The 12,346-nt window shown below is 38.6% G+C and overlaps 1 protein-coding gene across 10 annotated transcripts in view; it reads right to left on the minus strand.

Moving 5' to 3' along the window:
• The window catches only part of LOC128183102 (F-actin-monooxygenase MICAL3-like), a 36,573-nt gene that overhangs the window by 7,063 nt on the left and 17,164 nt on the right, over positions 1-12,346 (minus strand). For 7 of the 10 annotated variants that reach the window (XM_052851974.1, XM_052851966.1, XM_052851968.1 and 4 more), the window contains 8 exons: positions 12,078-12,110; positions 8,890-9,065; positions 8,371-8,678; positions 7,686-8,144; positions 4,641-6,687; positions 3,360-3,415; positions 1,355-1,565; positions 147-243 (listed from right to left, as the gene is read on the minus strand). In XM_052851974.1, the coding sequence (XP_052707934.1) occupies positions 147-243; positions 1,355-1,565; positions 3,360-3,415; positions 4,641-6,687; positions 7,686-8,144; positions 8,371-8,678; positions 8,890-9,065; positions 12,078-12,110 (3,387 nt within the window). Of the gene's footprint in view, positions 1-146; positions 244-1,354; positions 1,566-3,359; positions 3,416-4,640; positions 6,688-7,685; positions 8,145-8,370; positions 8,679-8,889; positions 9,066-10,846; positions 10,865-12,077; positions 12,111-12,346 lie in introns of all 10 variants that reach the window. The other 3 variants (XM_052851972.1, XM_052851969.1, XM_052851967.1) reach the window with 2 other exon arrangements.

The following is a 12,346-nucleotide window of genomic DNA, read 5'->3' on the forward strand; positions in this document are numbered from 1 at the left end:
ATATTACTTGAGACAAAAATGACTTAGGTTAAGACTTGCTACATACTTGACAATGATTTTGGAATCATATCTGACAAGAGAACTTATCTTGTACACAGACTTTAACAGAAATTTCATTTATGACAACTTGACTAAATAAGACTTACTTGACCATGAGTTCCGACTCGTATCTGACAAGAGCGTTTTTCTCGTACACAAGAGTAAACCATTCCTGCATCAACTCTGCTTCTTCCCGCCCAGCATCTGTACAAAGACGTGATCAACATATGTTAACACACTCTCTTCATATTCAACTACCTATAAGGGCAAATAACCCTTCAAGAATGTTAATCTTAAAACAAGTAGATGTAAGTTGTTCAAACTGTACATATTACTTAAAATAAATGTTTAATTCTATAAATGGTCAAATTCAACTAAAACTACTTAAGAATTTAGTTTGTGAAAATGTTGGCCAGTAAACTAGCCCCTCCCAATGCTCTTGCCCCCTCCCCTTAGTCCTTACCACTTCCTTCAGTTACCTGGTCTTCCCAAATTTTAATCCAGCCCTTCCCCTCTGTTTCCTAACCACTCCTCTTTAACTCAGTAGACTTGACCCTCCCCATTTCATGTTAGTTAGCCATTTTTCACGGGTTTTCCTTAATTTGTGTACAAACTGGGGCTTCCCCCTTTTTAACTTGGCCCTTCCTTCAGTTACCTGAACCCTCCATTCTATAACTTTACCCATTATTACTAGGCTCCTTCTCAAATAACCTGGCCCAACCCCTTCATTACTGGCCCTTCCCTTCATTAGTGACCCCTCCCCTTCATTACCAGGCCCCTCCCTTTATCACCCAGCCCCTCCCCATCATTTACTTGGCCCTTCCCTTCATTACCAGGCCCCTCCCTTCATTACCAGGCCCCTCCCTTTCATTACCTTGCCCCTCCCCTATATCACCCACCCCTCCCCATCATTTACCAGGCCCCTCCTTTCATTACCAGGCCCCTCCCTTTCATTACCTTGCCCCTCCCCTTTATCACCCAGCCCCTCCCCATCATTTACCAGGCCCCTCCCTTCATTACTAGGCCCCTCCCTTCATTACCAGGCCCCTCCCTTCATTACCTTGCCCCTCCCCTTTATCACCCAGCCCCTCCCCATCATTTACCTGGCCCCTCCCTTCATTACCTTGCCCCTCCCCTTTATCACCCAGCCCCTCCCCATCATTTACCTGGCCCCTCCCTTCATTACCAGGCCCCTCCCCTTTATCACCCAGCCCCTCCCCATCATTTACCAGGCCCCCCCCCCCCATCATTTACCAGGCCCCTCCCTTCATTACCAGGCTCCTCCCTTTATTACCAGGCCCCTCCCCTTCATTACCTGGCCCCTCCCCTCTGAGGGCACGCTCCACAATGACCCCCCTCTCCTCCAGCTCTTTCTGTTTGACGTCCACTTCCTCCAGTTGTCGCTGGATTTCCTGCGCCTTGCGCAGGCGTTTCTGTTCCTGCTGCTTCATGTGTTTTCTGGCTGCCGACTGCACACGCCGAGCAATGCGGTAATTTAACTCATCCTCTGACATTGTACGACGATCCTTCAAATCAAAGGGATGAAAAGCACTTGAACACTTTTGATAGAATTAAGATAAACAATACCTAAACATTTTATGGTATCTAAGAAACATTTGTGTTACAAAAATGACACTTGTTACTGTGGTTTCATCAATATTCGTTGGATACCAGTTTTTATGGATTTCGTTATTCAGTTGATCCTCGAAATTAAGTGTTCATTGAAGTGCAATTTCTAATATCATTTTGTATTGATGGGGTCATTGACCACGAATTTACGTATCCTTGAAACTGATTTTCACTTTATCCACAAAAATTGATACCCTTGAATATTAATGAAACCACAGTAATTGTTGTTCATAAGAGTTCACTTAAAATATACAGAACGAATTGCTGTGTTGGCAGCATAACCAATACTGTGGAATCATTTCATTTCATGGGGACCAATTTTTGTTAATTAGGGGCTTTTTGCTTATTTGTCGTGTTGTTATTTCGTGGATGAGTCTGCTTTTAGTAGAAAAAATAAATCTTTTATGATTAGTTTGCGATAAGGATGTAAATTTGTGGGTGAGGGCTACCCATGGATAGCCACTTCAAATTCTAGTGATTCCACAGTATCACTTATAATAATGTTTGTGTCCAACTAGAGATACTGTGAGCAAGCTCACAATTGATACCCCCCGCTAAGAAAAAATCATAACTCATGTATTTTTTCTATTATAGAAAATATTGGATGAATCTATTTCATCATCCATTTTCTATAAATAACAACTGCTCTATTTTTTAAAACTGTTAATGCTTATATGAGTACACAAACCAATTTCTATTCTTTAAATTCCATTTTAGTTCAAGTTAACTGTTAATGCATGAGGACATTTGCATCCTTATGTTAACAAACATGACTCGAATCAAACGAAATTCCACATGTCAAGCAGCCACTTAATATAAACATTTTGAATTATTGGTATACCGAGCCCGATTTTTTTTTAACAATGGCCTAGAACTTGTTCAATTGACCTTTGGTCAAGGTCATGACACACTCTCAGGTTATAAGCATTCTAGATGTGAATTAAGAACTTCCAATATTTGTCCATTAGAAAGATATGGACTGGATACGAGTTTTACACTTTTCTGCAAGTGACCTTGGCATTGCCCAAATGACCTTGGGTCAAGGTCATGACAAACCCTTAGCTGATAAACAATCTTTGTGTGAACTGAGAACTTCCAATGTTTCTCCATAAGAAAGATATGGACCGGACAAGAATTTTGCATTTTTTCTGCCATTGACCTTGACCTTGTCCAAATGACCTTGGGTCAAGGTCATGACACACCCTTAGGTCATAAGCAATCTTTGTGGGAAGTAAGAACTTCCAATGTTTCTCCATTAAAAAGATATGAACCGACACAAATTTTGCACTTTTTCTGTCAGTGACCTTGACCTTGCCCAAATGACCTTGGTTCAAGGTCATGACACACCCTTAGGTCTTTAGCAATCTTTGTGGGAAGTAAGAACTTCTAATGTTTCTCTTTAAGAAAGATATGGACCGGACACGAATTTTGCACTTTTTCTGCCAGTGACCTTGACCTTGCCCGAATGACCTTGGTTCAAGGTCATGACACACCCTTAGGTCATAAGCAATCTTTGTGTAAAGTAAGAACCTCTAATGTTTCTCCATAAGAAAGATATGGACCGGACACGAATCGAACAGACAGACGGACAGACGGACGGACAAGGTGATTCCTATATACCCCCCCAAACTTTGTTTGCAGGGGGTATAATAACAGGGGGAGTTACAGACAGTGGATATTGTTTGCCTTACCTTAGATCTTTTCAATGTTTCCATCTTACTGTCGTCTGAGTCAGAGAACTCATCCACTGCAATAAAGTCACAGATCTTAATAGAAATTCCCACATCTTACATCCAAAAAATTACTATCCATTGTTACAGTAGTACAGTCATCATTCATCAAATTTCCTTCTATAGAAATCTGTACATTCTTTGATAACATTGAACTATGCCTTTCATTCAATTTTGACTAATCTGCCCTCCTTTCAATCACAAATTTGAAATTTTCCTCTTTACTTTATGGGCAGAGTTAACATACTTAAGGGCCCTCTGCACCTTTGAGAAAAGTTAGCACACAAGCCAAAACTTTTAACTTAGAGGTAGGGAATTCTATCATGAGTTTAACTTGAAAGTGACATATTAAAAGAAATCAATTTTGAGGTAAAAATCAAATTTGAAATTCATAAAAACAAAAGCACTTGCTGTATTTGAAATTGGGACCTGCGGGTCAGTTGTCCAGAGCTATACCCATTGCATTACAGATATAGACAACCAAAGAACTATATATGATAAGAGTTAAATTTGGCCCCCATAATTCGCCATTTTTTAAGCGTTTCGGGTACAAAAAAATGTTAACTAATTTTTTAGAAGAGTTGAGATAAAATATATTTTTCATCTATTTATTTGATTTATTTGCACTCACTTGCAGTATATGACATCAGAAGTGACGCCATTTCTATAATTCAATCAAAATCAGCCAAAAATTGACATTTTTCCTATCTATTTACGAATGGGAAATATAGAGCGCATGCTTGAACATGGAAAAATTTTTTGTCACTTATTAGTCTTAGCTAGATACATCTCTGATTAAAATATTTTATTTGTTCAAGAATGCGCTCTATGTTTTTGGAAGGAAAAACTGCTTGAAAACAAGCTGTTTTACGCTAAAAATGTAAAAATGGCGGGAAAAGGTTGTCTTTACAATGTCGTATTTCTAAATTGTGGGCACTTGAACCAAAATGAATATTATGTAAACACATCACATACATATCTGTACTAAGAAAACAAAGAATGATAGTAAAATGATGATGTTCATTTTAGGGGGGGCCATTTTAGGCCCTTATCATATATAGTCCTTTGGCGATATAAATGTTTTAACAATGGGTTGAAATTGCCTTGTTGTCAAGGACCCATAACTCAGTCTTAAAGGACAAAGATAAACAAACTTATCCCATTCTTAGTTTATGGGGAACACTGCACTCAGCATTTTGGGACATAGTTGAACATATTACATAATAAAGTTAAGAAACTTACACTCAGCCTTGGGGGGAAGGGTTTTGCGTACAGCGTGCCTCCTGTGGGGGGTTGGTCTCTTCTCGCTGCTGAACCTCTCCTTGATTCCCACCAGATTCAGCTCACTCAGATCCTTGTCCAGGTGTTCAAGCGCTGAATCAGGCATCGTCTTTTTCTTCTTCTTGTCAGACTTTGGAGTCTTCTTTTTCTTCTTTGGCGACTTCTCCTCCAGAGTGTCATTAGAGGAGGACCTCTTGTCCTTCAGATCTTTGGGTGACTTGTCTTTCCCAGGTTTCAGAATCTGTAGCAGTGACCTCTTCTTCTTGGCCTTCTCCTTGCTGGTATCACCATCCGACCGCTCAGACAGAGTCAGGTCCAAGTCCATCGTCTTTTTCTTACTCTTCTTGGTCTTCCCACTGGACTTGATATGCGGTTTTGGAACCTCCGTTTTATCCACAGGCGTTGAGTGAAGCACCTTGCTGGGATCATCACTGTCCGATATAAAATCACTGGTACTCGGTGTATTGGAGGTGCTGCGCTTTAACAGTCCCTTCACTTTGGGTGTATACTCCACACTTCTGATTCCGAGCTCCTCGTCACTCTTCAGCCTGGCTCTCTGTCTGGCTTTCTCCCGCGCACTCTCCATCTCCACTTTCTTCATCTCTCTGATGATATCTGCACTGGGCATCTTCTGCACAGTCTCTTGTGGAAGCAAAGGAAGTAGCCTCTTTTTGACCTCCTTCCCAACTCCCTCCACTTTAAATGCCTCCTTCTTTTTACTGGTGGCTGGGGTGTAAAACTTTTCTTGAACTGGTTCTTCGTCACTGTCGTCTGCAAAAGGGATTTCATCGATGAAATTTCCTTTCCCTATAACCCCTGGTTTGGCACTTGGTGGCTCCATCTTGAGCTGTTCCTTCAACTGTACATCCACTGTGATCTTCTTCTTGGATTTCTCCTCCCCCTGACTAGAACTGTCCTCCAGGCTACTCATAGATTTCAGTTTGGCGTGGTCCACAGATATCCTTGTCTTTTTTCCTGCCTCACCACCACCACCACTGCCACTACCACTTGAGTTGTTGTCACCGCCAGCAGCAATCTCCTTCTGCTCAGATCGAGGCGATCCAAGATGCTGCCTCATAAAGTTACTTTGGAACTCACGCTGGTTTACATTGCTTTTAAGGTTTGAAATGTCAGGAAGCTTTCTGCTTCCTTCAGTCTTTTCTGAGGATTTCTCTTTTTTTACAACCTTAGATTTCTCACTGGCACTCTTCTCAAAGTTAGAAGTGCTAGCGAGGACTGGTAGGGGAGGAAGAGGCCTCCAAGGGGTACCATCACTGTTAAGTTTACCCCCAAGTGAGCCCCTGGGTTCACTAGTCACTACGTTACTATTTTTATCAGTTAATTCCTGATTATCAGATATGGAAGAGGGAGTGGAGACATTGGACACCTTGTTGTCTGAACTACTCGTTCTAGCATCACAACTGGAAGATTCACTAACGCCCACACTGGATATTGCACTTGTTGTATTCGACCTATTACTGAGGTCATGGTCACTGATTAAGAAGTATCGTTCATCTCCGGCACTCACATCTGGAGTTTCATATATACTACTTTTCCTGCCCTCAGATTTCATGTCTGCATCGTCCTCGATTAGCGTATTGTCCAGGTTTTCTTGCTGACATGCATCGTCCATGCCAATCGTCCGCGGAGTATCCTCGTAATTCTGGGGAACGTCACCATGATTTTCATCATCATCGTCAAAACTTTCTCCAAGAGCGTGACTCAGAGTGAGGCAGTAGTCTCTGATCATGTCCTTGTCCGGAGATTCAAGGTCATTTTCTACGACTTCAATATCCGCGGCTAATGAACTAATGGATGACCGTAACGAGTCACTCGGGGTAGATATGGTGAAACTGGAGTCGGATCCAAATGAATTTCTATGCTGCACCCGTCTTTTCTTCCGAGCACTTCCTCTTCCTTTAGTTATAAATCGATCGTCCACCTGGAGAAAATCACTTGGTTCCTGAATGTCATGGTCCCCCATATTTTTGACACTTTCCAAAACAGCCTGAAAATACATTAAAATCAAATATTGATTTTCTTTTGAAACTTCAACAAAGGAGTTAAGACTTAAATCTGAAACACCTTTCTGAAAGAGAGTGAATTAGATCTTAATTCATGGTCACCTGGTTTTTACACATCAAAATTATTTTAACTTTTTTAGAATCAAAATCAGCCATGTAAAGTAAAGCAGTAAGAAAATAAAGCAAATTCACTGGATATTACATCACCTACTCTACAGTGGTGACTAAATTATCCACAAATTGATTATTAATAAAATTAATAAATATTTCATCACCTAATCTACAGTGGTGACTAAATTATCCACAAATTGATTATTAATAAAATTAATAAATATTTCATCACTTAATCTACAGTGGTCATTAAATTATCCACAAATTCATTAATATTTCAACACTTAATCTACAGTGGTGACTAAATGATCTGCAAATTTTCTAAGGTTATCTATATCCAAAGAGGGGTCAACCCACAGAAATATGTGCTATCATCAGAATGGATTACAGTTAAACTCATTTAGTATGTACATGGATATAGTAAATCTTGGATAGCAAAGTTCTTTCGAGTCCCCAGTAAAAATTTTAACAAATCTTTGCAAATTTTATGGTTATAACGAATTTGAAGATAACTAATTTACAGTTTTAGTAAACTGATTTCCAGTCCCGTAGAGGTGAATAATGACAAAATTTAACACTTTTATGATGAATTTTAAGTTTAAAAAGTTTGCACTACCATTTAACATAATAGTTTGAATGAGTTTACCTTCAAATAAATTCTACAATTTACATTCTGATTATTAAAGGTTTTAAAAGAATGTATTTTCATTCTATTCAGCTTCAATTTGCAAAAATATTAGTCTGGTGAAAGAAAACATTTATATATGAATTTCCTGTAGTTATTATTAAAAATTCGTGAAACAGATATAACGAATTACAGATATAACAAAGTAAATCAATTGCTATATCCATGTTTTACTGTATAACTCACCTCTTTTGTGGAGGGGCTGGAGTTGGAGTTTGAGGAGGACATGTTTTTGACACTGTCTAACACGGCTTGCCGGGTATCCCTCCCCGGGAACACCTCCTCGTCTTCTTCGTCCGCGGACTGATCTGCGTCGCTGACAATTGACCTCACTTCTCCCGCGTCACTGACAGAGGAGCGTAACACGTCCCCTACGTCACTGACTGACGACTTCTGGTCCATGTCCTCCAGAATCATCTGCATCTGTCGACTCATGGCTGTCTTATCATCATCCTCTTCTTCAACTTCATCTTCTCCTTCTTCATCTTCATCCTCTTCTTCGGCAATGTCTTCTTCTTCCTCACCATTCTCATCATCATCTCTGATTTCGTCACTGCCTTCTTCATCTTCCACATCTCCACCCACTTCAAGATCCCCCTCCACTTCCCCTTCCTCTTGACCGTCTCTATCAGACTCATTTAATTCCTGCATTGTAAAAATCAATCACTAAATGCATTTAATAATAAGCTCAAAAGACATGTAAATTTAAATATGAATGACTTCCTGATTAGTCACCAACATAAGAACATAAGAAAAAGGAAATTGTCGCATTTTACATCATTCACCCATTAATATTAGAGTCAACAATATCAAAATTTCAGAAAATCTTATTTTAACATCAAAAACTGGAAACCCCTTAGGGAGCCCCCACCTCTTCTTGAACTTCCTCCTCCTCCTCCTCCTCTTCTATTTCCTCCTCATTAGCTATTGCCTCCTCTTTCTGGCCTTTGTCCTTCCTCACCTCCCTCTCTGGGGTTTTCTCGAACATCTTCCATGGGTCGAGCCTGACCGGTTCTGGTGGTGAGGTGAAGAAGTCAGCCCTTGCCCTCCTCTGGGGGCTGGTGTTTTGGACCAGGTTCTCCTCAGGGTTGAAATCATTGACCGGTTTATCTGGAGAGGAGTCCTCATACTCCATATCCTCCAGGTCCGAATCCCCTTCAGAGGCCTCATACTCCGTGTCTACAATACAAATTATGTTGGGTTTATAAAGAAAAAAAACCCCAATCTTCAACTCCATTAATAATTATACATTAAAAGAGCTTAATATCTATTCAATTTTCATCTTTCACTTCTACATATACACGTATCCCCCAAACATTCCCCCAACCACACATACGCTCGTACCCACACACACTTGCTCACATTCTCACATAAAACATAATCTACACACCTGTGTCTTCGTTGGATCCCTGCCCCTCTTGTTCTACAGCTTCAATCAGATTTTCGTAGGACCTGCGTTTGAGTGTCTCCACGACGACCAGGGCTTCCTCCAGTGTCAGGTCTTTGCTCACGTTGTGTCCGTACGTCGACTCGACTGCTTCCTGTAGTTCTTCATCGTCGCTGGACCTGTGTTATCATAGCAACAATATTAACTTGCTGTCCGCATAAAAAGTTAACTGCCATAATACATGTACTTAGCTAGGTTTAAAAATCTTTATATATATCCACAGAAGGCAGTACAATTCTAAATTCACAGAGCAAATTAAATCTTAAAATTAAATTAAAGCTGCTATTATGTACTTAATATTTAGAACAAAGTTATGGTAACAAAATGTAATTGTTTAAGATTACATTATTTACGATTCAGTAGTCCGCATTATAAAATTGCTTTAGTTGTTGCTATCAAACATCATTCTAAACACAACAAACAAAATCTCTATTTAATTCCACAAGATTAGATTGAGATGCACATGCTCAGGTCTCGAGATATCACATGTATGAGATCGAGTTGAGTTCAAATCTCTGTCATTTTGCTGTGCTGGAGAGCCGGCCATGAAATGAGTATGTATGCATCAGTCTTAGCATATACATGTATAACAGAACAGCTTCTTAGCTCTAAACAAAATCATATTACCTGATCAGCGTACAGCTACAGTAGCTTTACAATTCTAATAAATCACAACTATATAGAAAGCTTTCATTTCAATGTAACTATTCATCACAGATCTCCAATGAATATCAAACTACAATGCTGTATTCATTACATACATGTATACATCATACAATATATTAGTACTCATTAATACCAGATACAATGTACCATACAAAATATAGAAAATTATAAACTTTGTGTTAATAAACTGTTAGTTAATTCACTGAAGTCAATAATAACAATTATGGTATTTAATTACACTGTAAAACCATTCATTTTTGTGGGGGTCAAATTTTGACATTTGGGAAGTAAAAAAAGTTGGTTTTTTAATGTGTATAATCTCCTCCCAAAACAAAAATCAATGAATTTACAGCAATTATAGAGCATGACGAGTATAGCTAGCAATATCTATACCAATACAAAGTAGAAGTGAATGAATGGATGAGGGAACACATGATTGAATGAATGGATGAGGGTACACATGATTGAATGAATGGATGAGGGTACACATGATTGAATGAATGGATGAGGGTACACATGATTGAATGAATGGATGAGGGTACACATGATTGAATGGATGGATGAGGGTACACATGATTGAATGAATGGATGAGGGTACACATGATTGAATGAATGGATGAGGGTACACATGATTGAATGAATGGATGAGGGTACACATGATTGAAGGAATGGATGAGGGTACACATGATTGAAGGAATGGATGAGGGTACACATGATTGAATGAATGGATGAGGGTACACATGATTGAAGGAATGGATGAGGGTACACATGATTGAAGGAATGGATGAGGGTACACATGATTGAAGGAATGGATGAGGGTACACATGATTGAAGGAATGGATGAGGGTACACATGATTGAAGGAATGGATGAGGGTACACATGATTGAATGGATGGATGAGGGTACACATGATTGAATGGATGGATGAGGGTACACATGATTGAATGGATGGATGAGGGTACACATGATTGAATGGATGGATGAGGGTACACATGATTGAATGGATGGATGAGGGTACACATGATTGAATGGATGGATGAGGGTACACATGATTGAATGGATGGATGAGGGTACACATGATTGAATGAATGGATGAGGGTACACATGATTGAATGAATGGATGAGGGTACACATGTTTGAATGGATTCCCTGAGTCCACAGACTTTACAGACAGTAGTGTATGTACAGAACCTGATTATAGAATACACAGCACTACAGCAGAGACATATCATACCCCAGGAGAAACACGTCACTGCCGGAGGACAAAGAAAAAGGCTCATTACATAATGCACAGGAACCTCTCTCACACAAACACACGGCACGGTAAATATGGACAAATTCTTCAATGAATCAGATTTAACAAATGTAATTATAGAACAAGTTTCTGTTTTTATCCGTGATGGAACTGCTAAAAATTCAAGATTACGACAAATCTAAGGGAAAAATGATTATTTTTAATTAATCTAAACATCTCTCTCTTTCTTTCTCTCTCTCCTTTCTTCTTTCCTTTCTCTCTCTCTAAAGATTTAGCTAAATCCAACATGCATGATCAGACTCCATAAGGCATACATAAACAGATTCTAGAGTTGGAATTTGGATCTCATAAAGGAAGAAATAAAATCTTTACCACTGGGGCCCATTGTCCTGATATAGATACAGTGTACCAATTTAATAAACCAAGGAACTTGTTCATTTCTAAATCTTCTTTTTCAAATTATAAGTACAATTATTATATCAAACAGTTTGTTAAAACTTTATTCTATTCAGGTGGTATGGAACACCTGTCAATATTTATGTGGATTAAAGTACATCATAATCAAAATATTAACCGGTTTAGAATTTTCAAATCTTACAATATCTTACTAAAAATCTTACTAAAAAAATTCATTTTTAAAAATTTTTTGAAAAGAAAAAAATTTAAAATCCCCAGTGGGATTCCAACTCATTATTTACAGATTTGTAGTGAACCCTCTAACCTACTGCGATACGCTGTTAGGTGACAAACTTGGGAAAGAAACTCTCTATAAAATTACACTTGATTTTATTTTTTATTTCTGATCGATAAATAGAATATCATAACATGGAGGTGTCCCATACCACCTTAATTAATAAATCAGATCTTAGCTGAGCTGAATATGGCAGTGTTTAACTCTAGGTCACATGACTCATGACCAAAGGGAAATAATTCAGTTACCAGCCACAACATTTGCCTTATGATTCAAATGGGTTTCTTCATGCAGTAAATAATATCCTGTTAAGAGTCAAAAACACACACATTTCCATGAAATTTCTTTTTCTTGAAATTTCTTAACAATTGCACAGGCGATTAGTACAAATAAAAATTTGGAGGAAACCTAATATTACTTTCAAACTACTTATTATCTAGATGACGGAAAAACGGCATTCTCCTTCAAAACGAAATAAAAGATATCTACAACGGCAGCAAGCAATTCAAACTGTCGTACCAGCCCTGTAGAATGGCCGCTAGTTCCAAGTCACTGTTGTCATGGTAACAAATCATTTTTTTAAAATTCAAAACACATAAAAAACTTCTAATTACTCAAATTTACCACAAATTCTAACTATAATAGCATGTGTCTCATAAATGAAATTTTAATTACGAGAAGCTTAAACTACAATACGTGAAAAAAAGAGAAGAGAATAAACAGATTTTTTTCCTAAAAGCACATGGAATATTAATGAAAGATTGTATGAAGTTGACTTGGTATTTATA

This window comes from Crassostrea angulata, chromosome 5 (assembly GCF_025612915.1).
Source record: "Crassostrea angulata isolate pt1a10 chromosome 5, ASM2561291v2, whole genome shotgun sequence".
Lineage (NCBI taxonomy): Eukaryota > Metazoa > Mollusca > Bivalvia > Ostreida > Ostreidae > Magallana > Magallana angulata.